Source organism: Ochlerotatus camptorhynchus, unplaced genomic scaffold (genome assembly GCF_037179485.1).
Source record: "Ochlerotatus camptorhynchus isolate MF236.1 unplaced genomic scaffold, CSIRO-AGI_Acam_v1.1 ptg000434l, whole genome shotgun sequence".
NCBI classification, from domain to species: Eukaryota; Metazoa; Arthropoda; class Insecta; order Diptera; family Culicidae; genus Ochlerotatus; species Ochlerotatus camptorhynchus.
The window spans coordinates 7,770,689-7,797,134 of NW_027040920.1; the positions used below are offsets into that span (position 1 = coordinate 7,770,689).

Here is a 26,446-nt window from a genome sequence, read left to right on the forward strand (position 1 = left end):
CGTCTTTCGGCAACATACGGGGGTACAAAATTGAAAACAGTCATTTTGGATGCGTTACGAAAAATTAAAAGATTTTGAACCATAATAACTCAACCGTCTCTCGATAGATTTACGAGATAATGGCATCAATCGATTGGAAATATTTCTAGCAATTTGTTGAATGTTTCAAAACTATTGATTTCATTCTGTAAACTATTGAAAATGGTTAAAAGTAAACCATTGTCTAAAAATGGTGAAAATCGATTGATTTTTTTATATTCTTATACTTTCTCCAACCGAGACATCAGATGCGAGTATCTGACACCTCTGATATTTTCTGTTCTACTATATAAGCATCCAACAAGGTCGCCCGTTCCATCATTGTCTATCCGATCGTCGACCCAACAGCAGAGCAGCAGAGCAGCAGTACCAGAGCAGCGGCAGCAGAGCCTGGGGGCGAAAGGGCAACTACGCCGAGTGCGTTGGTGCCAGTGCTCCGGTATACTGGGCCGCCGTCATGGAATGCCCAGCTGCTGCAGTTCTCAGTCGGTCGTATTCACCGTCTGCTCCGCAAGGGCAACTACGCCGAGCGCGTTGGAAAAATGGCCCTTTTCAGGGCCACAACATTATCATGAAAGAGTTTAACGATTAATTTTCTAATGCCTTTCCGACACTTTTTTCATATGACTTTCATCAGCCTCATGATATTCATGTGATTTTGTGGTGGGATTTTTAGCTATGTAAAATTCACATGGTTTTCATCCATTAGATACCTATGTGGTAAATTTTTTGAGTGTATGCTTCGGCAATCAAAATATTGAATTTCATTCCGCTGCATCAATGTAGGCCATAAATCCAGGGCCACCGCAGCTCTGCAAGGTAGGGGAAATGGATCTAAGATTGGGTCCATCGCTAAAAAATCTGCTATTTACCAATCTTATCTATATGAACGCGTCGTTGGGACGGTACTGATGGATATTTTAGGGCGCTATTGAAAATTTAGTCGAGAGTTTAATTTTAGATGTGGATGGAATGATAACACTGCACTGGTTAATTTCTTGGAATTCGAGACACGCCTACACTAATCAACCATCATCGAACCTACTCGATGAGGATATCAATTAACTAGAGAGCATGACAGAAAAATTCAACCATGTTTTTAATGGATTCATTTTATCACTCCTTGCGCACCACGAAGGAACTGTTTTGAAAACGAAACTCTTTACCATCAAATTGGTCGTCCTGAAAAGGACGGATTTTGTTAAAGGGTGGGAACTTCAATCGAATTTAGGCCTTCTTTTCGGTCTTCTTGGGCAACAGGACGGCCTGGATGTTTGGCAGGACACCACCCTGAGCGATGGTCACTCCGGAAAGAAGTTTGTTCAGCTCTTCGTCGTTGCGGATGGCCAACTGCAGGTGACGTGGGATAATTCGGGTTTTCTTGTCGTCACGGGCGGCATTTCCTGCCAACTCGAGAACTTCAGCGGCCAGATACTCCATCACGGCAGTCAGGTAGACGGGAGCCCGGCTCCAACACGCTCGGCATAGTTGCCCTTTCGGAGTAGACGGTGAAAACGACCGACTGGAAACTGCAATCCAGCGCGGCTCGAACGGGACTATGCCTTTCCCTTGACTTTGCCTCCTTTTCCACGTCCATACATAAGGCAATGTAAAATAGGTGAACCGATTTACGAACGACACGTTTTTTTTTTTTTTTTTTTTACCAGCCATTTAAATGATCTTTATTTCTTGTGATTGTGTGGTTTACATGTATGAATTTTTTAAGTGACACAGATGCGTCTTTTCAACTTTAGTACATTTGAGATTTTAATTATTATTTACAGTTCCTAGTCTTATCAGGCCTATTTTAAAGTATGACCACCTTGGTGGGATTGGTTTGATTTGAATTGGAAAAAAAGGAGACTACTTATAACTACTATTTACAACTACAACTAACCTACAACTACTATGTACACCTAACCTACTATATACAAATTGCTTATCAAAGCATGTTCTGATAAATTACATTTTTGTGCAAATTTAGTCTTAATTTCGTTAATTTTGGAATCTATTTTGGCAATGCCTGCCTCTTCATGTAAATTTGTTAAACACTAGACGAAAGGACGATCAAGAACCATCCTCAGCACTCTATTCTGAGCTACCTGAATTTTGTTCCTGTGAGTCTGTGCACATGATTCCCACACCGGAGCTGCGTAGAGGATCGCAGGTGCTATGATTTGTTTGTAGACAGCCAGTTTGTTCATCCTTGAGAGGCGGGATCTGCGGCAAATCAGCGGATACAGACACCTAACCAAGGCGGAACACTTGACTACGGTTTTCTCCACATGCGAGCGGAATAGGAGCTTTTCGTCAAACAACATCCCGAGATAGGTTACTTCGGCGGACCACTCAACCCTTGTGCCATCCATGATTACAGTACAAGAGGGAGCCGGTTTTAGTTTGGGTGATTGTCGATGGAGGAACATGATTGTTTGTGTTTTGGAAGCATTGATTTTGATTTTCCACGTGGTGGCATAATCAGCAAAGGCGTTAAGGCATCGTTGAAGTTTGTTCGTTATTTCGCGAGGCATCCTTCCTTTGACGGCTATTGCGGTATCATCTGCGAACAGGAAAAACACGCAGCCGTCTCCAAGGGGAAGAATGTCGGAAGTGTAAATGCTGTAAAGCAAGGGGCCCAGCAGACTGCCTTGCGGGACTCCTGCTGGGATGGAAAACGTGTCTGAAAGACAACCATTCAACGATACCTTAAACGACCTTTGCTGGAGGTAGCTACGGGTGATTTTAACCAGATGTAATGGAAAGTTGAAGTTACAAAGCTTGTATACAAGCCCATTGTGCCAGACATTATCAAACGCTTTCTCAACGTCTAACAAGGCCATGGCTGTGGACTTGGATACAGCTTTGTTACTTCGGATGTTATTCATCACCCGCACTAGCTGGTGATTGGTGGAGTGCCCCTTTCTGAACCCAAACTGTTCCGGAAGGAGAATGTTATTTTCCTTGACAAACTTGAGCAAACAATTGAGAATGAGTTTCTCGAACAATTTGCTCAGCGCTGAAAGGAGGCTGATTGGTCTGTAGCTTGAAGCTAGCGTTGGGTCCTTCCCGGGTTTGCGGATAGGTATGATTTTCGCTGTCTTCCAGATACTTGGAAAGTAGTGCAGTTCCAAGCATCTGTTGAAGACAGCAGCCAGCAGAGAGTGAACCTTCATGCTGAGATTTTTCAACACTAGGTTGAATATTCCGTCAAACCCGGGGGCCTTCATATTTTTGGTGCATTTCAGCGCTGAGCAAATCTGTTCCACTGTGATTCTATCCTTCGGAGGGATGGCACAAGGGGAGGAATCAAGGTTGAGTACGCATTGCTCAACCTGAACTTCGAGCGGACTTTGGATGTTGGAGCCAAGCATGTGCGATTTGGCAATATGCTCACCAATCGCATTTGCTTTCTCCTGAGGGGTGATTATGAGCCGATCGTCATCATTTTCATCTTTTAGTGGCGGAATGGGTTTAGGGTGCGTCTTTAAGACCTTGGCAACCTTCCAGAATGGTCTGGAGCGGTCGTCCAGATTCTGGACAAGCCGCCCGAAACTTTCGTTCCGGAGTGAGACCATTCTGGAAGCAATCTCCTTGTTCAGATCGGCCATTTCACGTTTCCTCGCTTGATCTCCAGTCCTCTGAAACTGGCGTCTACGAACATTTCTCAGGCGAATTAAGAGTTGGGTGTGGGAATCAATAGCAATAAACTTACCCCTCACAGGAGCTCGTCGGACGCACGTCTCGTCAGCCACGGTTATGGCTTGGTGGAGTCCCTCCAACGCTCGGTCGATGTCCTCCACGGTGTCAAGCGGCGGGTTGTCGATGATGCCTGTCTACCACGCGTCCAAACTGGACCCAGTTTACGTGATGATAGTCCTTGCGCAGGCTTGAAGCAGGAGCCACGTTGCAGCCCAGCTCAGACACCACCGGTTGGTGGTCGGAGCTGAGTTCGTTCAAGGCTACCGGCTTGGACAAGCCGATATTTGTCAGGAACAGGTCTAGCGTCGATGGGTTGCCCGCCGGTGAGATGAATGTTGGTTCATCCGAAAACCAAACGGAGTACAGCCCATGCTGTGAGTGGTCGAACAGGAGACGACCGTTCTGGTTCTGCTGGTAGTTCCGCCAGGCCTCATGGCGAGCATTCAGATCTCCTCCAACTACGAAGCGGGAACCGGTACGGGTGATGGTGGACAGGTCCTTCTTAAATTTAGCCGCTAGTCCACTGCTGGCGGCACACTGTCGAGGGCAGTAGAAGGCGATGAACTGGACGTATCCAGTCGACGACTCCACCTCCACACCAAGGGCCTCGATGATAGAGGTGCGGATATGGGACAGAGTGTGGTATTTTATTCCTTTCTTGACGACGACCGCAACACCACCCCCCCTGGAGCTGGTGCGATCAAGCCGGATAATGTTGTGGTCAGGCAACCAGAAGCTGTCGCCGGACTTTAGATGGGTCTCGGTTAGAAGACCCACGTCGATGCTGTGCTTGCGGAGGAAGTCGGCAAGCTCAATCCTTTTTGCTCTTACGGAGCAAGCATTCCAGGTGACGATAGTTAGCGGTTTAGACGCCATACTGGATGATGAACTTACCGAGCACTTGGATCTGTTCGGGCTTATTGCGGCACTTACGAAGAGCACCGGACATGTTGACGAAAATTTCCATCAGTTCATCCGCTGAGAACAGATCGGGGTTGTTGTTTTGCGTTGTTGGTTGTCTCCAGAATCCAGGGGAGGATGGAGAGCTTTGGCCAGCAGAATCACCGAAAGCTTCTTGAGGAGGGGCGGGTTGCACCCGCGAATTCGCTTGCCTTTGCTGGGGAGCACGAAGAGGCGGAAAATCCTCCGTCCTGAATGCTGGGGTTTTGTCCTTCTTGCGTCCTGGTTGATTGTTGCTTGACGCCTGCTTTCGGATGCGTTTGAAGTCCTCGCGTTTGGAGCACTGTCTGTCGGAACCTTGATGTGCACCACCACAGTTGGCGCATTTTAACGCCACGGCTCCATCCGCAGGGCAGTTGGAAGTGGCGTGTTCTTGAGCGCAGTTGCTGCAGCGTGGTTTGATGTTGCAGTTGCGGGTACCGTGACCAAAATTGAGGCACCGCTGGCACTGCGTTACGTCACGATGGCCGCCACGATATGGCTCCCATCGTACGATGATGGAGTAGATCGATCGGATGGCTTGCAGCGCATTGAGAGTCACCGTCCCTTTCTGGAAGTGCACCAGGAAGAGGCAATCCGGGTACGTCTTCACGTTTTCGTCTCTCCTTGTCATTCGGAATACAGCGATTGGGGCTAGCTTGTACCGGTTGATTTCAGCTTCGACCATCTTGGGGTCGAAATTTGGTAGACCCCTGAAAACTACCTTGAAGGGCTTCTCACCGGGGATGTCGTGCGTGAAGAATTCCGCCTTGGAATCCTTCAGATATTTCACGGCCACTTCGTACTCCGCTTTTGTTCGCAGCATCACCTTGGTGCCGATCCTGCCGAGCTTAAACTCAGCGGCAACGCCCAGCGATGAGAGATCGCCAATCATCGTGTTGAGTGGTACTTGCTTCACCACCAGTGGAGGAAGCTTGATTTTCGCCGCACTCAGGCCGGCAGAATTCTCGGTTTCGGCGGCGTCGCCGAAATCACCGATATCGCTGGCGTTCGTCGCGGTAACATCGTCGCGTCCGCTCGTACCATCGGACTGTCCTTGATTCTTCTTCCTCTTTTTCGTCCGCTTCACCGGGACTGGGTTGGTATTTCCAACATCGGTGGGCAGAGTAGCGTACCTATTTGAGGTAGGTACCGAGCTACCCTCACCACTGTTCTTCTTCTCCGCTTGGTCACGAAGTCTGCTTCGAGAGCGCTGTCTTCCCATCACGCTATGCGACCGACACTACTGACGACGCGACGTGCAGTATATCTGCGAACGTTTGTAACAAACTATAGGTTAATCGAACAACTCGACAGAGCGAGCAAAGACCGAACTGTACTGCTTGACGTTCAAGCAGCTAATGCCGAACTGCCACTGATGACATTTCGACCGTCGAGGGTGGTCTTATACCTGCGTCGAGTAGCATATTATGAATACAGGGACGGTACAATAAATACTGTGGGTAGCAAAATACTGAAAATGGGATGAGTGTCGGTTGTCTCTACGGGCATGAAACGAGACAGCGTTGCCAGTATTCCTGATTTATTTGATTTTCCAGATTTTCAATCGTCTTGTCAGATACTTACCCAGATATAATTCACTTATATGTTATTACGTTTATTTCAAGAATTTTTAATTATGTTCCGGATTTTCCTAGATTTTTTAAATATGTTGCTTTAGAGAATTTCCAGCCCAAAACGAAAACCGGTTGGACATGAGCGTTTCCGAATTCAGTCCAATAGAGGCGATGGGGGCAAGAAGACCATACGGGGCGAGATGGGCCACCGTTCGTTTACCTTTACGTTTACATAATACCTATTAACTCAATCTATTTTTTTTTTTTTTTTACAAACTTGTTGAAAATGCTTCTAATATGCATCTCCATGAAAACCGTATCAAAATTCAATTACATGTCTAAGATAATAATGGAAATGTAACATTAGCTCAAAATCTCTAGAATATTATAAGATATGCAGTCAAGAAAACAAGCATCGCATTCACTATATTACATTTTACTGATCCGCTGGTTCTACAGCGAGCAATACACGTAACTGTTGCTAAAAGAACTTATGTTTCTATTTCACTTGATTCCTGCATGTTATTTTCTAGTGAAAACCTGTCAAAACCTTAACTTTTACTGAAGTGCTCATATTGCTCCGTATGGTTGTTGATCGGAGCAAACACTGAAATTTTTCAAACATAATCATTTATTCAGTCTATCATTCCAAAACCACAACCAAAACGGCCCTTTTCAGGACCACCAATAATTCGACAAAGAGTTTGTTTTTAAGATAATTTCTTTCCAGAATATCACGGTTACACTTAAATTTGGGGACTATACTGGGGTGTGGGAACGCTGGAAGGGGAGATGCTGTCTGTCTTCGAACTACCAACATCATTCCAAAGCTCCTCCAGGGCGACAGAGTAGAGCAAACCCAACAACATCAGCCCAACAAAACGGCCCTTTTCAGGGCCACCAAACTTTCGCAAAAGAGTTATTAAGGAATATTCCTAAAATATAATATACACAATTAAGTACAACACATAACAGACGTTATCCAACGCCAACCCTGCGGTCGTATCTAGTATACAACCTTTCCAACTTTTTTTTCTATATCATATGTCTATTGAGTAGTCCTTAAGTTTTCTACTAACGTAGCATTAACCAGATTTAATTAAAATGCTCCATTTGCAAAATAGAAGCTTTTAAGATTGTACTCGTATACCTCACCGTGTAAAATTTTGAAACCTTCATCACTTTCTTAATTCTTCTATTCTCCACGAGTGCCAACTTATAGCGAATTCGTTTATTATCGTGCGAAACCGGACTTTTTGTTAGTGCGAACCTCAACCTGAGCTGGGTTTTAAAAACAAACGATCGAACTGACGTTTGTCAGAAAACAAGCAGGCACAATCTTGATACCCGATCCAGGTTGGAACTGAATAATAAACGAATTCGCTATTAGATTTGCCAATGAACAATATTCCATCAATGCTCTGAGGCTACTGAATGAAATGCAGACATGGTAGTGAGAAAATTTAAAAATTTAAAAATTCGATGTGTGCGTGTAGGTAGGTATGCAACGGATGACGGCTCTCCAAGATTCAATCAATTCAGAGAGAAACTCAAATGCGACGTAGCCTATACGTGCCAATTTATTCTCTTCTCCTTAAACTGTGCAAAGATAGAAGTGCACAAAATAAACACTAACACAGCGGCAATTATGCTTACGGGACTTCAATACATATACAACTGATCTGGTTGTAAATACGAGCGTTTCTGGTGCACAAGCAAAAGTGCTCAGACTGGGAGAACTAAGCATGCGGTGGCTTTGGTAGAACGAAGGTATATTTTCTTTGCTTGTTTTGTGTCGCTCATTCGCCATAGAAGCACAAACAGAGTGTTGTCTGCACGTGGTAAAATCCCAGCGTGCCCGTACGTGAAAACAAGATCGCTATGCCTCGCTTCTGTTTTTACGTACATTTCTTTCAGTGGCAGGTAAAACCGGTAAAACGGAGGTTGAGTATCGATGTGGTAAACAATTCAGCTACTATCCAGTGATGGATAGTTCAGTTACTATCCATATGAAACCAATAAATAGGGCGGACAAAAATGGTTTTAATTGAGTATTAAATTTTTGCCTCTTAACTTTTATGAAATATAGATTTTACTTTTAGAAAATCCGAGACTGTGCAGTGCACGAGGTGCACATATGGACGAGACGCCACTGATTAGACCCGTATTTTTTAATTTTCTCATTAGGGTGACCATTTTTCTGTTAGGGTGGTTAAAAAAACGTTTTTTTTTCTATTTTTTTCCAAAAATGCATTTTTTTAATCATAACTTTTAAATCATCGAACCGATTTGAATAATTAAAATATCAAATGAAAAATTATTTAAAGTTCTTTTCAGAAAAATATATACACAGTATTTGTTTCCGGGTTTTACATATTTTCAGGGTAGATAGAGCTCCTAAAGTTATGAAAAAATCCCCATGAAACATAGGGTCGAAAATGACTGCTAAGTGAGTTATTCAACATTTTATGTTTTTTTGTTTTGCCAACTTTGGTTAGCTATATTTTTTTAATCTTGATGTGGTTTTCTGATTTCAACATACCAAATGAAAAATTAAAGTCTTAGCTATCAATGCTCCTTGAAAAAGAGCTCGATTAAAGTTAATTCGAGGGGCACGCAATCGCCTTTTTGACTGCGTTGGATTTAAAGTACAAGGTGTTTAACTATGTAATTAAGTAATTAAAAATGAAAATTAAGTATTTCATGTAATTAAATTTAATTTCGCGTAATCAAAGCAGTGCCAGTGTAATTACTGTAATTAAAACACGTACTTCAATTTGATTACGTAATTAATGTAATTAACAATTAATTTTCTGTAATTAATGCAATTAAAGTTATACAAATGTAATTAAAAACGTACCCAAATCCTTATTCTTGAACTATTTAAAAAAAATATTGAAGAAAACCCTTAACACATACTCGAATGAATTAATTTATTTAAAAACTCTTCTTACACCCTGAAATACGCATATTAATGTTTTACTAGACTACAAACATGACCAATTCTGCGAATACTTATGCTAAATTTCTTGGAGCACCATGGTAGAGTTGGAAACTGAAATAATCCACTCGCGACAATCGATTTTATTTCCGTTTTGTACGTTCAACATAATGTCGTATCTAGTGCACTGTATTCGTTGAATAATGCGCTTTAATGCACAACTAGAATAAAATCGATTGTCACGAGTGGGTTATATCGGTTTACAACTCTAGCGACAATATACAGTGAAAAGGAAGTGAGACTCATAATGAGGGCCGTGATTGCCATACAAATGAAATGGGAATCACTTAGTTGTAACGACAAGTCTTCAAATTTTACATTTCCTTAAATTCAAGCAATTCCTCGAGCAAATTTCCTCCCGTTCAAAAAATGTTTGAATTTTAAGCCATGCTCGCAGCACAGTTCGACAGATGATGATATTAGCTTGTGCCTGAATTAACAGATTCAATGGAAGATGTATTTGCATTTGCATTAATTTTCTGATGTTACGCGTGAATTCTTCGATTATTTCAATATTTCTTTCAAACTTAATATTATTATACTAATAATAATTAACAGATTTAAGGCAGAGTTCATAAACAAAAAAAAAATATAATCAGGTTTTGGTTGCAGACACTAAGATGATTCAAACCAATTGTGTGCTTTTATTTGTATTATCGCCATCATATGATCACATCCGTATTCAGAATTGACGCGATAGCACTTATGAAATTCGCCTCCCCATTGTTCGTCTTTCCATGGGTCAACTAAACAATACTATGGGCAGAACTCCAAAACGATAGGAAACGATGAGTCCCATGTGCACAGGTCACGAAATGATCGTTACCGATCAACTTGACACACTCAAGTTATCCGTGCTGAGAAGACAATTGCATACTAGCTGAGATTTTTTCCCGGAAGTAGCGCAGCGTGTGAATGTCCAAAGTATTCACCAGCTCCAGTGTCCGTTCAGCTCTTTCTCTTGGGAGGGTTTGACAATTATGCATGGACCATACAAATTAAAAAAAAATTGTATGGACAATTGTCTACGCAGGGGGAGGGGGGACAATAATCCAAAAAAAATGTCTACGTAGTTTATGAACATCCCCTTATCGGCCTAAAAAAAAACTTCTGATCCTGCGAAATGGTCAGCGAAAGAACTACCGCCTTCTGCGCCTTTGTTACCGTTCCCGCTTGATCAGGTACCTGACATCGGTAGCATTGGTGCTCAGCACGGAAAACAAGACCGACGGAAAACAAATCCAAGGAAAAATATCAATAATAAAACTAAATATCTACATTGTGATTTTACTGTATTTTTTTTTAAATTCAGGACCAATTGAAAAAAAAAATTAATCAAGCCGAAAATAGTACAGTTGTACAACAGATTGAAATGAGGAGATAATTAACACTAGATAAAGCGACCACGGGATACACTTGCAAAAGGCGAACGTGGTCGTTTGCTGTTTTCATGAACCTTACGGATATGTGCTCCAATAATGCGTATTTCCTATTTAAAATTGCATATCCGCATTACCTACCGAATGACAAGATCCGAAAGCCGAAGTTTTTAGACTGGCTGGCAAAGGAGTTGGCACTTGAACACGTCAAAGAACGAATAGAAAGAAAAGGATTGACAAATAATAGGTGAAAGATTTTGGTTCTTGTTGATAATTGAAAATATACCCGGGAAAACCGGAACATGCCAGGGAGGGCCAATGGAATCGTGGGCTCTCAAAAAGACCATTACTGGCCAAGTTCAGCAGAATCATAAAGTTTGATATGTCGCATGACGTGTTTTGGTTCTTGTGGAGAATCGGTCACTTGCCCAGGGACACAGGAACATGCCCGAGAGGGCTAGTGTGACCGTCGAGTCTCATTAAGGCCATTACCGGCCAAAATTTGAAAAATCATGAATTTTGATATGTCGCACGATGGGTTTTTGGTTCTTGTTGAGAATTGGCCACTTCTCCGGGAGCACCGGGACATGTCTGGGAGGGCTAGTGTGACCATGGACTCTCAATAAGACCATTACTGGCCAAGATTTGTAAAATCATGAAGTTTGATATGTCGCATGATGGGTTTTTCTTCTTGTTGAGAATTGGCCACTTCCCCGGGGCACCGGGACATTTCCGGGATGCCCAATGTGATTGTGAACCATCGAATTAGCTGCCACTGGTCCAATTACATCGTTTGAGAGAAAAAACATGATATTCATCGTGTGTATACTTATTACAGAACAATAAAGCCGAATGCCGACCAAAAGTAACCCCAACGGGAACTGAAATAACTCCGGAACCATGAAGTGATCAAAATATTTTCAGGTGTATTCAGAAATTTCAATAGATTCAAGGCAAAATGCAATTTGTTGGAAAGAAAAATATTGAGAAATTATGTTTTAGAGTTAATTGATTTTTGAAATCTATGCAAATGTAGACGCTAGGCACGCAAAGGTTAACATAATTTTCTATTGTAATTCTGTTTTCGTTCGCATCCACCAAATTAAATTCGTTATTTCTTAGGGTGAACCAGGTAGCACAAACAAACATTCCTTTCATTGTCGCATTCTCCGGTGCTTTGACAGGGGCGTGATCCAGGACATAGTTCATTGCCCTGCCAACCCCTCGGCAGTATTGAAATCCGACTATATTTCCAATCACGAACCGATCGTTGCATGTGAATTGACACCAATCACCAACGTGAATTTCCTCGTAGGTCCCGGGAGATGTATGTTTATAGGGTCTATTCTGAAGTCATAACAGCGGTAGCGATACAATTTATCAGAGCTGACATTATCCTTAACGTAGCAAAAGGGCCTGTGAAATTTTTGTTTAACGGGTCAATAACGAAAGGGTCTAACGGTACGCTGGGGGAAATGTAAGTACACAGCAAAAAAAAATGTAATATCGATCAACGTAATTCAAGCTGATGTATGAAATAATGATGTAATAGCAAAACGCAGATACAATATTACAACAATGTATGTAATTTTGTTCGCAAAATCGATGTACATTGTACAATGTGATATTACACAACCGATGGATTGACCTGGTTGCAGCAGTTTCGATGTAATATTCAACAACTTTTTTTGCTGTGTACATTTCTCGTTGTACATTAATGGAGTTAATGTACTTAATTTATGCGGCTGGTAATTAAAGCGGAAATTTGTACTTAAAAGTAATTAAATCAAAAAATTTCCGACGCTCGTAATTAAAGTAATTAATCATGTAGTTAACTGTAATTATTGTACTAAAAAAAGGCTTGCGTAGGAGTTAAAGGCTATTGCGTGCCCCTTGAGTTAATTATCATACATTGAAATTGAAAAGTATGTTGAAAGTACCAAAAAAAAACTTGTGAAATTTTATACATTTTAGTGTTTTTAAGTTGAAAATTTTCATTTCTGTTTATTTAGTTGTTCTACAAAACATTTTCCATGCAGTTTCCTAGATTTGTGTCTTTGGTAGTAACCTTGTAGGCTTTATGGTTTCTTCGTAATTATTGATTTAAAACAGCCATAAAAACTTGTGCCGTTTTCTTAAAATGCGCTATAGTCACCCTATTCGTTCGTACGTTCGGCTGTTGCAGTGGACTACGCACATGAAAATTTGGTAGAATGTTATTGTAGATGTTTAGCTACATTCTTAACTTTTGATTACCGCACATCTCCTGCGCCGAACGAAAACATAACTGCGGAGATGTTTCGCGGTATCGAATATTGCTCAGTCTCAGCAGAAAACACAACGAGAGACACCGAATCGGCGAATTCTGAGAGCGGAAGGGAGAGACGTAGGTAGTGGTAATAAATCGATGTCCTTTTTTTCATAGCACTCGCAGCTCAGCTGCTATGTGCTTTACCTATAGGTGAGGCAGTGCCTCTTACGAATGTATTAGTAAGCGGGGCAAACTTTATGGGTGGTTGTGTGGTACCGTGTACCCAAAGCTTCAGGCACCGGAGACAATGAAGTTGCGACGTCACAACCACGATTTTGGTTCGGAGAGTTGTTTCTTGTGTCGTCACTACTTTTCATCTCCAAAAATGTTTCGTAGTATTGCTCTCAAACACAAACAAACACTATCATGTGCCACTCCTGTATGTATATCTCATTGGCTCAGCTGCGGTGCTGTTTCGATGGAGGAGTGTGGAGCTCCGCTGCTTCTGTATACACACTTAGATTTTTTACAGGAGTTAGTATTTTTACTGGATTTTTGGATTACTGACTCGGTTAAAATTCAAATGACTGTTATTCGTAAACATAAGATAAAATCGAAAATTTTTATTTTTCATAATTACACGGGGTTAACAGAAGTTAGTCTGTAAATTTACGTAACACATTTTCTCAACTTTGAATTTTTCGCAGATTTTTTAAATTTTACCGAAGAGTTCCGAAATTCAAAAACTCGGTAAAAATTACTGACTCGATAAGTGTGTACTGATGTATGGTTGGTGAAGAGGCTAGCATCTGGAAGGTATTGTCGGGCTAGTGAATGCCACCCATCCCCAACTTACAATTCAGTAATACACTATTTATTCATTTCTGTTTGATATGTTTACAAAGTTTGACAAACAGAAATGAGTATTACAGTGTAGTTTCCAATTTTCCAAATCGTAGACTTCAGATAACTGTTCAAAGTCCCAGATTTTTTATAACGGAATCATGAACAAAAAAACCAAAGACCACTTTGACAAACGTGATCGGTCTGAAGGGATCTTTACATAGAAATTGTTTTAAGGTGATACGATACAGAGCCTCGGGCTCTGGTTCCACTTCAATTTTTCCAGGAGGCCATTATCTGCTACCGGAAACCATACAATAACAAAACTGTGATGATAATTTAGTGTCTCAAATCTCAATAGTGCCCGAGGTTAACTCCCTAGAAAACTCGAAGTGGCAGTGAAAGTACCTATGATTTGTGGACGCTGAACCATACCACCTTAAGAACTCAGTATGTTCCATACTTCATACGCGAAGTTAGCGATTTTCAACTTCTATTCAATTTTCATACTGCCGTACTCTAACGGAACTATCCACCTACCCTCTTCTAAAGATCATTTTCTAGCTAATAAATTATCACACTAAAGCTTCATGGTAGCATTTACAACCAACTCTGAAAATCGCTAACTTCGCGTATGAAGTAACATAAAAAACACTATGAAAGAAAAAAACTTTTTTTTTTACCACCCTAACATGGAAATGGTCACTCTAATGAGAAAATAAAAAAAATATGGGTCGATTTTTTTACGATAAGGAACAAAACTACAAATTGTTACGAAATTCTGAGAACCACTATATCGTTTTGCCATGGAATGGCTGAATATACAGGGTGTTTGGTTCCGGGTTTAACATATTTTCAGGGTAGATAGGGCTTCTAAAGTTATGAAAAAACCCCACGAAACATAGGGTCGGAAATGACTGCTAAGTGAGTTATTCAACATCGTATGTTATTTTTTATTGCCAACTTTGGTTAGCTATATTTTTTTTAATCTTGATGTGGTTTTCTGATTACAATAAACCAAATGAATGATTAAAGTGTTAGCTATCAATGCTCTTTGAAAAAGAGCTCGATTAAAGTTAATTATCATACATTAAAATTAAAAAGTATGTTGAAAGTACCAAAACACTGGTGAAATTTCATACATTTTAGTGTTTTTAAGTTGAAAATTTGCAACGGCGCCGGTGGTGTAGTAGTAAGCGTGATTACCTCTCACCCCAGCAGGCCTGGGTTCAATACCAGTCGGCGCCGCCGGGATGTTCTGAGGCATAACATCTCTGATCACGCCTTCCTTCGGATGGGAAGTAAAGCCGTTGGTCCCCGGTTCATGAGTTGATGGGTCGATAGGTAGGGTCCAGGTGTGGGAGCTGCCTTCCTGGCACGTCGGTAGCATTGGTGCTCAGCACGGAAAACAAGATCGACGAAAAAAACAAACCAAAAAAAAAAAAAAAGTTGAGGATTTTCATTTTTGTTTATTTAGTTGTTTTACAAAACATTTTCCATGCAGTTTCCTAGATGTGTGCCTTTGGTAGTAACCTTGTAGGCTTTATGGTTTCTTCGTAATTATTGATTTAAAATAGCCATAAAAACTTGTGACGTTTTCTTAAAATGCGCTATAGTCACCCTATTCGTTCGTACATTCGGCTGTTGCAGTCAGCGTTGCCAGGTAATTTTCAGAAAAATCAGGTGAAATATAAAATCTGGGAAAATCTGGAATGCTCCAAAAATCCTCTCTTTAACATATTGCTATTGAAATCAAAGTGATGGGCCAATCTCCCGTAAATAAAGTCAGTATGATCATCTGGAATTTATTGAAAGTACATATAAATTACATGTTTAAATAAAGTATATAAAGCAAATAACTTGTAAGCATTGCTAAAACCATCTTAAAGTTGAAAAGTATTGACACGGTGAGCCCAAAAAGTTCAAATATCCATTACGCAGCATTTCATAAATTGAGTTAAATGTGGGTAAAAAACAGCAGAAAATATTATTTGAATTGTTTTTTTGTTTTAAAAAATAATGAGAAGCAAAGAATCAAGAAAATTTAATGGGATGGATTTTTTGAACTAATAGTCGATGTAGTCCTTTACCATGCAGTACGATGCAGTACCAGAATTTAACGATTTTATTAGTTCTAAATAATTCTAATATTACTCTGAGGTTGATCAGATTTACAGTTTAATTCTTGACATCATACAACACACAACACCCAGCAGACAATTTAATTTTGAAGAAATTTCTGACTCGATAAGTGTGTACTGATGTATGGTTGGTGAAGAGGCTAGCATCTGGAAGGTATTGTCGGCCTAGTAAATGCCACCCAATCAACACTTTTTAATTCAATAATGAACTATTTATTCATTTTTGTTTGATATGTTTACAAAGTTTGCAAACAGAAATGAGCATTGCAGTGTAGTTATCAATTTTCCAAATCATAGACTTCAGATAACTGTTCAAGGTCCCAGATTTTTTTTAACGGAATCATGAACAAAAAACCAAAGACCAGCTATATCATCGATCAAATCCGATAAGCGATTCGGAACTATGATGACCGATAAAGAACTAATTGTTGCCGCTCCATTGATACCGGCATTTATGTTTGAATTGAATGCATTCAAGAACATGAACAGAGATGATATTTATCGAGTACTTGTCCTAAGAATTACTTAAGCTGACGGTCGTGAAGTCGATGCTGAAGAGGACGATTCAAACGTCGATGACAATTCATAAGTTGACAAGGAAGCGGCGTTTTTCGGCGTTAGTCAACCCAAACTGCAAGCAACTCACAAGGAAACATGTCAAGAAGAGCTGAACTGCTACTTGGCATGTACTTTCGTACTTACCGTTGAGGAGTGCTACGGTAACCGTAACCCAATGCCATTCCACAGATTGAAAGAGCTATTCATGCAGTACAATACTGCTATCCCTGCTAGTGCCAGCGTTGAGCGCCTCTTTTTGCTTGTCGGTTCAATATTAAGCCAAACGCGATCTCAGCTTTCCGATGCCAGATTCGAGCAGCAATCACTGCTGAAGGCAAATAAAGATTTGGTCAATTTGTACGCTTCTAAATATTGTGTTATTTTATTATCCATTTTTTTTTTTCTTCTTCAATAACAGGCTCACGAAGGCATATAAGCCATCACAATCAGCTGTTTCGTCGTTTCTGTCAAAATATTCACTCCTGCATTTACTCTCATCGTTTTTATGATATATTAATAAACTAGAACTAAAACAATGTGTTTAATAATTGTTACTTGTAAAAAATAAAAGGCTGATAATTGAAAAACTTCCGATCAAACTAGCCTTATCCGGTTGGCCTTGTTTTCCTGAACAACTTTCAGTTACTTTTAAAAGCTACTTTCAAGCTGGCCAATATCTCGAGATATTACTTCGTGTACACTAGCGCTACGTAGTGAATACATTCTGATCTAACTGCCCATCATATTGACCTTGGTGTCCAGAACAACTTTGTCGAAGAAAGTTACCTTATAGCTTGCCAAAATCTCGAGATAGGGGCAACGGCTCTAATACCGGCCTAAATGTCCCTAATTTGGGCCCATTCATAAATTCACTAGTAGCACACATTTTCATTAGCGATGCGCCCAACCTTAGTTTAGAGCCATTACCACATGTTGAAACGTATTACTTTCCTAAATTCATACAATAAGACATTATCGAGTCGATAACGTATAGTACTTATCGTCATCGCCGATAACGTTAACGTTTGAAGACGTTATCGCCATCGGCGTTAACGATACCAGACGTTATTGCCATCGACGATACAGATGAAATTTTGAGTGCTTTTTTATCAAAACAATCACGCCAAAATCAGAGATGTTCCATTTTTTTGATTATTCGATTAACAACTAATCGATTATTTTAAGTTCACTGTGCTGTCTTTTTTCCACCAATGAGAGTGCAAAACTTGTTTGAAACGATCGGTGATGATCCTCTGCAGAAGATGCTTATATCGGCATGATATAACCGATTACAAATATTTTAATTTTCGGTTCGTTAATCGATTAATCGATTATTCGAATGAAAATCGGCCATCACTAGATGAAAGTGAAACGCCATTTAAAATATAAGGACCGTACATAAATAATGATACAATTTGAAAGGGACCGGGGCTAATCACAAATTACGTCTCCACGGTAACAGAAATAAACAGGAGTGTTCACCGGTTGGCTAAGCGGCATGTGGAATTATATCCATAGCACCCGATGACGCCCACGATTCATAAAATATTGATACACGGTGGGATTGTTATTGAAAATGCACTGCTTCCCATAGGACAGCTTTCAGAAGAAGCAGTAGAGGCCAGGAACAAGCACATTCGATCAGACCGTGAGAATGTTGCCAGGAAATTTTCTAGGGAATCGTGGAACAGAGACGTGCTCAATAGGCTACTTCTTAACTCGGATCCTCTACTTTCAGACATGCCGGTTTCTACGAGTTCTAATAGTATGATAATCATGTAAATTCCCGTTTACGCAAGCAGACCAATAGCATTAAGCAGATTAACAAAGAGAGGAATAGTTTAGGAAATAAGTAAAAGTAGAAGTATGTGACAATTAATAACTTTTGACGTAGGACTACGTCTTTGATTTATATATGGGGGTACACTTTGTGAAAACTGAAAATGGAACATGTAACAAATTATGAAAGATTTTGAACGTTAATAACTCAGCTGCCCCTGAACCAATTTCAATAATTTTATCACCAATCGATTAGGGCAACGCTTACGCATCGATATCAATGTTTTTGACTGTTTATGTTCAACAAAAAACTATTGAAAAAGTAGTAAATGTCAAGCATTGTCCAAAAGCGTCGAAATAATTAACAAATCCACCAATTACGTACATGCATATGCTGCTTCCGCAGAACAGTTGTCAGAGAGTAGTAAGTAGACGAAAAATGTCGATATAGCATTACGATGAGGTTCGGCAGTTCAGTGGTTACCGTTTCTGCCCCCCTTGCAATTTTTCACTTTGCCTTATTTCTATCCCCACTAGATTTAAATAAAGAACAAATTCTGCTTTAACCGATCGCATCCCTTACCACAGTGAATCCTAATCTAAAAATAACCTACCTCACTTACACTACTATCCTTTCCGAGATAGCCGTGGAGATGTAGAGGTATTCTCGGTCTCTAGTAACAACCGGACGTCAAACTAATCATCCTTCCCTCCCCTAAAGACCGGGAGGACGTGGCCGGCGCTGTGAATTGATCTATAGAATGAATTAATGTGCTTGTACATTGAAGATGGAAAGCTTATCCCATGCACCCATCTATGTAGTTCTCTGTGCAAGTGGATTAGTTGTGATCATTCACGGAGGAGCAACTACGAAGTGCACGGTCAGATAACGTTAACTCGACGGCAAACACATTCATTGATACGTTTATTGTTGTGGATGATAGAATAGCATAGCAGAAATAGTGCGAAATAGGAAGCTATGGTCATCACAAAAGAGGAAATCGAAAAAGCGAATTAGCTTTCAACCTTCTGCTTCTAAGCCCCTTACAGTCATCGTCATAGCATCGCATCGCTTTTGGTTCTAGGGCACTTGCTGGTTGCAATTGTTAGATCAGGATTCACTGTGATGCGATCAGTTGTAAGCAGCAGAAATTTCCTTCCCAACTCTCTTGTGGAATCTTTTAGTGGCTTTGAAAAGGGCCGGTTTTGATAGATTTTGACGGAAAAATTAAGAGCGTTCACCACAAAGACCACAAAGAGCCAGCTGAATGTCCTTTGGCATAATTGTGACACGCTTGGCAGACACGCAGACCGACCAGATAGGTCGGTTTATTTCACTCATCGAGGGTATACTTAAACCTGCATCGAGTAGCATATTATTAATACAGGGAGGGTACAATACATACAGTGGGAAGCAAAATACTGAAAAGGGGAGGAGTTTCGCTTCTTATGCTACGGGCACAAAACGATACACCACCGTCGAAACGACTATCAACATTCTCTGCTTGAACGTCAAGCAGTACAGTTCGGTATTTGCTCGCTCTGTCGAGTTGTTTCTATTAACCTATAGTTTGTTACAAACGTTCGCAGATAAACTGCACGTCGCGTCGTCAGTAGTGTCGGTCGCATCGCGTGATGGGAAGACAGCGCTCCCGGAGCAGACTTCGTGACCAAGCGGAGAAGAAAAACAGTGATGAGGGTAGCTCGGTACCCACCGATGTTGGGAATACCAAACCCAGTCCCGGTGAAGCGGACAAAAAAGAGGAAGAAGAACCAAGGACAGTCCGATGGTACGAGCGGACGCGACGATGTTACCGCGACGAACGCCAGCGATATCGGTGATTTCGGCGACGCCGTCGAAACCGAGAATTCTGCCGGCCTGAGTGCGGCGAAAATCAAGCTTCCTCCACTGGTGGTGAAGCAAGTACCACTCAACACGCTGATTGGAGATCTCTCATCGCTGGGCGTTGCAGCTGAGTTTAAGCTCGGCAGGATCGACACCAAGGTGATGCTGCGAACAAAAGCGGAGTACGAAGTGGCCGTGAAATATCTGAAGGATTCCAAGGCGGGATTCTTCACGCACGACATCCCCTTCAAGGTAGTCATCAGGGGTCTACCAAACTTGGACCCCAAGATGGTCGAAGCTGAAATCAACCGGTACAAAGCCCCAAGCCCCAATCGCTGTATTCCGAATGACAAGGAGAGACGAAAACGTGAAGACGTACCCGGATTGCCTCTTCCTGGTGCACTTCCAGAAAGGGACGGTGACTCTCAATGTTCTGCAAGCCATCCGATCGATCTACTCCATCATCGTACGATGGGAGCCATACCGTGGCGGCCATCGTGACGTAACGCAGTGCCAGCGGTGCCTCCATTTTGGACACGGTACCCGCAACTGCAACATCAAGCCTCGCTGCAGCAACTGCGCTCACGAACATGCTACTTCTGATTGCTGCATTTCGGACGGAGGATTTCCCGCCTCTTCGTGCTCCTCAGCAAAGGCAAGCAAATTCGCGGGTGCATCCCACTCAAGCAACTTCCGGTGATTCTGCTGGTCATAGCTCACCATCCCCCCTGGATTCTGGAGACAACCAACAGCGCAAAACAACAGCCTTGATCTGTTCTCTGCGGATGATCTGATGGAAATTTTTGTCAACATGTCCGGTGCTCTTCGTAAGTGCCGCAATAAGCCCGAACAGATCCAAGTGCTCTGTAAGTTCATCATCCAGTATGGCGTCTAAACCGCTAACTATTGTCACCAGGAATGCTTGCTTTGTAAGAGCAAAAAAGATTGAGCTTGCCAACTTCCTCCGCAAGCACAGCATTGACGTGGGCCTTCTAACCGAGACCCATCTAAAGTCCGGCGACAGCTTCTGGTTACCTGACCATAACATTATTCGGCTTGATCGCACCAGCTCCAGGGGGGTGGTGTTGCGGTCGTCGTCAAGAAAGGAATAAAGTACCACATTCTGTCCCATATCCGCACCTCTATCATCGAGGCCCTTGGTGTGGAGGTGGAGTCGTCTACTGCCCTCGACAGTGTGCCGCCAACAGTGGACTAGCGGCTAAATTTAAGAAGGACTTGTCCACTATCACCCGTACCGCTTCCCGCTTCGTAGTTGGAGGAGATCTGAATGCTCGCCATGAGGCCTGGCGGAACTACCAGCAGAACCAGAACGGTCGTCTCCTGTTCGACCACTCAAAACATGGGCTGTACTCCGTTTGGTTTTCGGATGAGCCAACATTCATCTCACCGGCGGGCAACCCCACGCTTCCTGACAAATATTGGCTTGTCCTAGCCGGTAGCCTTGAACGAACTCATCTCCGACCACCAACCGGTTGTGGCTGAACTAGGCTGCAACGTGGCTCCTGCTTCAAGCCTGCGCAAGGACTACCATCGCGTTAACTGGGCCCAGTTTGGACGCGTGGTAGACAGGCACATCATCGACAACCCGCCGCTTGACACCGTGGAGGACATCGACCGAGCGTTGGAGGGACTCCACCAAGCCATAACCGTGGCTGACGAGGCGTGCATCCCTCAAGTTTCTGTGAGGGGTAAGTTTATTTCCATTGATTCCCACACCCAACTTTTGATTTGCCTGAGAAATGTTCGTAGACGCCAGTTTCAGAGGACTGGAGATCTGGGCAAAAAACGTGAAATGGCTGATCTGAACAGACAGATTGCTTCCAGAATGGACTCACTCCGAAATGAAAGTTTCGGGCGTGTTGTCCAGAATCTGGACGACCGCTCTAAACCATTCTGGAAGGTAGCCAAGGTCCTGAAAACTCATCCCAAACCCGTTCCACCTCTCAGAGTCGAAAATGATGACGATCGGCTTTTAATCACCCCACAGGAGAAAGCAAATGCGATCGGCAAGCATGTCGCTTCATAGCATTTGCTTGGCTCGACTATCCAAAGTCCGCTCGATGATCAGGTTGCGCAATGCGTTCAATCCTAGATACCTCCCCTTGTGTCGTGCCTCCGGAGGATATGAGTACAGTACAACAGATTTGCTCAGCGCTGAAATGCACCAAGAACATGAAGGCTCCCGGGTTTGACGGTATATTCAATTTGATCTTGAAGAGACTAAGCATGAAATTGCAGTCTCTTCTAACCGCTATCTTCAACAGATGCTTGGAACTGCACTACTTTTCAAGCATCTGGAAAGTAGCAAAAATCATACCAATCCGCAAGCCCGGTAAGGATCCAACATTGCCTTCAAGCTACAGACCAATCAGCCTCCTTTCAGCGCTGAGCAAATTGTTCGAGAAACTCATTCTCAATCGTTTGCTCAAGTTTGTCGAGGAAAATAACATTCTCCTTGCGGAACAGTTTGGGTTCAGAAAGGGGCACTCCACCAATCACCAGCTAGTGCGGGTGATGAATAACATCCGAAGTAACAAAGCTGTATTCAAGTCCACAGCCATGGCCTTGTTAGACGTTGAAAAGGCGTTTGACAATGTTTGGCATGATCGACTTGTGTACAAGCTTTGTAACTTCAACTTTCCTTTATATCTGGTTAAAATCACCCGTAACTACCTCCAGCAAAGGTCGTTGAATGGTTGTCTTTCAGACACGTTTTCCATCCCAGCAGGTGTCCCGCAAGGCAGCCTTGCTTTACAGCATTTATACTTCTGACATTCCTCCCCTCGGTGACGGTTGCGTGTTTTTCCTGTTTGCAGATGATACCGCAATAGCCGTCAAAGGAAGGATACCTCGCGAAATAACGAACAAACTTCAACGCTGCCTTAACGCCTTTGCTGATTATGCCACCACGTGGAAAATCAAAATCAATGCCTCCAAAACACAAGCGATCATGTTCCTCCATCGGCAATCGCCCAAACTAAAACCGGCTCCATCTTGTACTGTAATCAAGGATGGCACAAGGGTTGAGTGGTCTGCCGAAGTAATCTATCTCGGGATGTTGTTCGATAAAAAGCTCCTCTTCCGTTCGCATGTAGAGAATACAGTAGTCAAGTGTTCTACCTTGGTTAGGTGTCTGTATCCGCTGATTTGCCGCAGATCCCGCCTCTCAAGGGTGAACAAACTGGCTGTCTACAAACAATTCATAGCACCTGCGATCCTCTACGCAGCTCCGGTGTGGGAATCATGTGCTCAGACCCACAGGAACAAAATTCAGGTCGCTCAGAATAGAGTGCTGAGGATGGTACTTGATCGTCCTTTCGACACTAGAATAACAAATTTACACGAAGAGGCAGGCATTGCCAAAATAGATTCCAAAATTAACGAAATTAAGACTAAATTTGCACAAAATTGTTATTATCAGAACATGCTTTGATAAGCAATTTGTATATAGTAGATTAGGTGTATATAGTAGTTGTAGGTTAGTTGTAGTTGTAAAACATAAACTTTTCATGTATCTATGAGCCACGCATCATTGTAGACGAAGTAGTTTTTCACGTTTAATTGTGTTTGTTTACCAAATTAATTATCCGTCTGTGCCGATTTCAATCACGAAATGTCGTAGTTGTGTATAAAAGCTGAAGTTTTCGTCGTGAATTTTTGATTGGAAGTGATTTTGGGCTTTTTATGTGCCAACGCAGTGAAGTGTTCTTTGTGTATTGTTTGATTCCTCCGACGCGCCATTCATCTAACCTCCACGTCGATTTTTCCGAGAAAAGCGCCATCTGCCTGAGAGTAGCGGACAATCGTTTTCATAGCAGTATTCATACCCACACGTACCACTACATCGACTCGTGCAGCCCGTGAAGAATAGCCAAAGGCGTAACACATCATACACCATAGACAAACATAGCTTCAAGTCATGGAGAATTGCAACGTATGCAACAAAACGTTAAGCTCAAGCAAGTTGATAGTTTGCAGTGGATCATGAAACCCTCGATACCATCCAAGCTGTGTAGGAGTGAACAGAAGTCATCTTGCGTCATGGTCTGCTCAAGTGGGACTCCTATGGTTCTGTCAGGCTTGTCGACTGAACTTCGAGCCTGCTGTTTATGACCGTGACAAGATCATCATGAAGGCATTACGTGAGCTTCTCGTCAGGATGGATTCGATGGACACAAGACTGGGAAACTATGGAGAGAATCTTCGAACCATTAACGGAATTCTTTTTGACCAGAAGAAAAGAGCATCCAACCTTTCGTTGGATCAAGCCACCTTTCACAGGACAATCGATCAACTCACACTTGATGATTCGGTTGATCCTCTCGATCGTTCCAGATCATGCGATGATACCTCTTTCTTCGAGGTTCTCGATGATATTAACAGTACCATTCATCAACCAGCTGACAATTTCATCGTTGGTAACAAACGTGTGCAAATCGTATGTTGAAATTCCAAAAGCACCTCGTCTCAACAATCAAATCTGAAGTCCACCGACACCGGTGCCACTGCTAACGCCACTGCTGATTCGAGACCAGTTACATCTGCTAATCCTCCCAATCAAACAACAAACCTGATGAACTCCACTTCAATTACATCTCAGCAACAAACCACTGGGCAACCTGGACCATTATCCGTATCAACCGGTTTCAATTCACTCAAGGTTGCTCGAAAAGAGCCTCAGCTGAAAATTGACGAACACCAAGTTGCATACTACGTGACACCTTTCGCACCAGATCAAACCGAAGTAGCTATTCGGGATCACATCTGTGATATTGCCAACGTCGACCCCTCCATGGTGAAAGTAGTAAAGCTAATTCCCAGGGGTAAGGATCAGCGTGATCTAACATTTGTGTCCTTCAAAGCCCCTGTACCAAGGAACGCTCAAACCGTCGTTGAGGATACATGGTACTGGCCAGAAGGAGTCGAAATCCGAACCTTCGAATCTCGTGAAAAAAACTACTCGAGCTCGCGATCATCAGGAAACACTTGATTGACAAGTAACGTGTTACCGCTGCACACACCTGTACCAATACTTACAAGTTGCTCACATCGGACGTCGTCGTACTCAATGTTCCTGTCAATCCAGTACGCACTGCCTGTCACCTTATGGAAGCCCCTAAGCCTATCGACCCAGTCGCGCTTGCTGGTTCCTGTCATCTTAGCCGTTCTGGACCTGCGGTCGAAAATGGTGATGGGGGCTTCCAACCTCCTTTTTCAGGCAAGTATGTGTTCGATAGAATCATTCCATTGCCTGATGACTTTTCGTGTTCCAGCAAAGCTTATCATCACACGAATAAACTCTCCAAACCAGAATGCACGGCCTGTTGCCTAATGGAAGCCCCTGATCCACTCGACTCAGTCGCGCTAGCTGGTTGCTGCCATCGTAGACGTTCTGGCCCTGCAGTTGAGCCTGGTGACGGGGTCTTCCAACCTTCCACTTCAGAAGGATTGCAAGAACACTGCATCTTGCCTTCGCCTGACGATATTGGATGCAGACACGGCGAACCCAGTGAATGTTCTACTCCATGCATCGATGACATCTCTAATGGCCTATCACCGATACCAGAACGCACTGCCTATTGCGTTATGGAAGCCCCTAGCCCTCTTGACCCAGTCGTGCTTGCTGGTTCCAGTCGCCTCAGTCGTTCTGGCCCTGTGGTTGAGAGTGGTGACGGGGTCTTCCAACCTCCTAACACTGGCAAGTATGCGTTTAATAGAACTGTTCCATTGCCTGATGTGTCTGCATGTTCCAGCTCAGCAACTCGCCACTCTGATGATCTCCACCAAAACTTGCGAATCTACTACCAGAACGTGCGTGGACTAAGGACAAAAATTGACGACTTCTACCTGGCTGTTGGCGAAAAAGAATACGATGTCATTGTTTTGACGGAAACGTGGCTTGACGAGTGCATCTTTTCATCGCAGCTATTCGGGAATAATTTTTCTGTCTTTAGAACTGACCGCCAACCACTCAACAGTAAAAAAAAATCGAGGAGGTGGAGTTCTCATAGCTGTTTCTACACATCTTAGTAGCTGTTTAGATTCATCAACCATTTGCAAATCACTAGAGCAAATTTTGGTGAGAATTGATATGAATGGTTGCATCATCAGCGTCGGAGTTATTTATATTCCACCCGATCGGAAAAACGATCTCAACGATATTCAACTGCACATAGACTCAATTGGTGCGGTCGCCGCTGGTCTAGGAGCTAACGACATGGCTCTTCAGTTTGGCGATTACAATCATTCAGACGTATTTTGGATATCAAATGAAAACGGTTACTCTTCTGCGGACATGGATCGTTCCCGTCTTTCAACCGCCAGCTGCGCATTGGTGGACGGATTCAACTTGCATGGATTATCGCAGCTCAAC

General features: G+C 42.6%; 1 protein-coding gene across 1 annotated transcript; it reads right to left on the minus strand.

Moving 5' to 3' along the window:
* Window positions 1-1,266: 1,266 nt before the first annotated feature.
* On the minus strand, window positions 1,267-25,230 carry LOC135711634 (histone H2A, sperm-like). The gene is made up of 2 exons (XM_065234503.1): window positions 25,122-25,230; window positions 1,267-1,532 (listed from the first exon to the last, which is right to left on the minus strand). Exons 1-2 carry the CDS (start codon window positions 25,228-25,230, stop codon window positions 1,267-1,269), a joined length of 375 nt encoding a protein of 124 aa, XP_065090575.1.
* Window positions 25,231-26,446: the final 1,216 nt, after the last annotated feature.

What these genes read in the sequence shown, in the direction of transcription:
- LOC135711634 (XM_065234503.1), bottom strand. Translation starts at nt 25,230, where the DNA reads ATGACAGGAACCAGCAAGCGCGACTGGGTCGATAGGCTTAGGGGCTTC. An exon ending in TGAGTACGACGACGTCCGAT is followed by an intron (nt 1,533 to 25,121) that starts GTGAGCAACTTG and finishes CTACTCCGAAAG; the next exon opens with GGCAACTATGCCGAGCGTGT.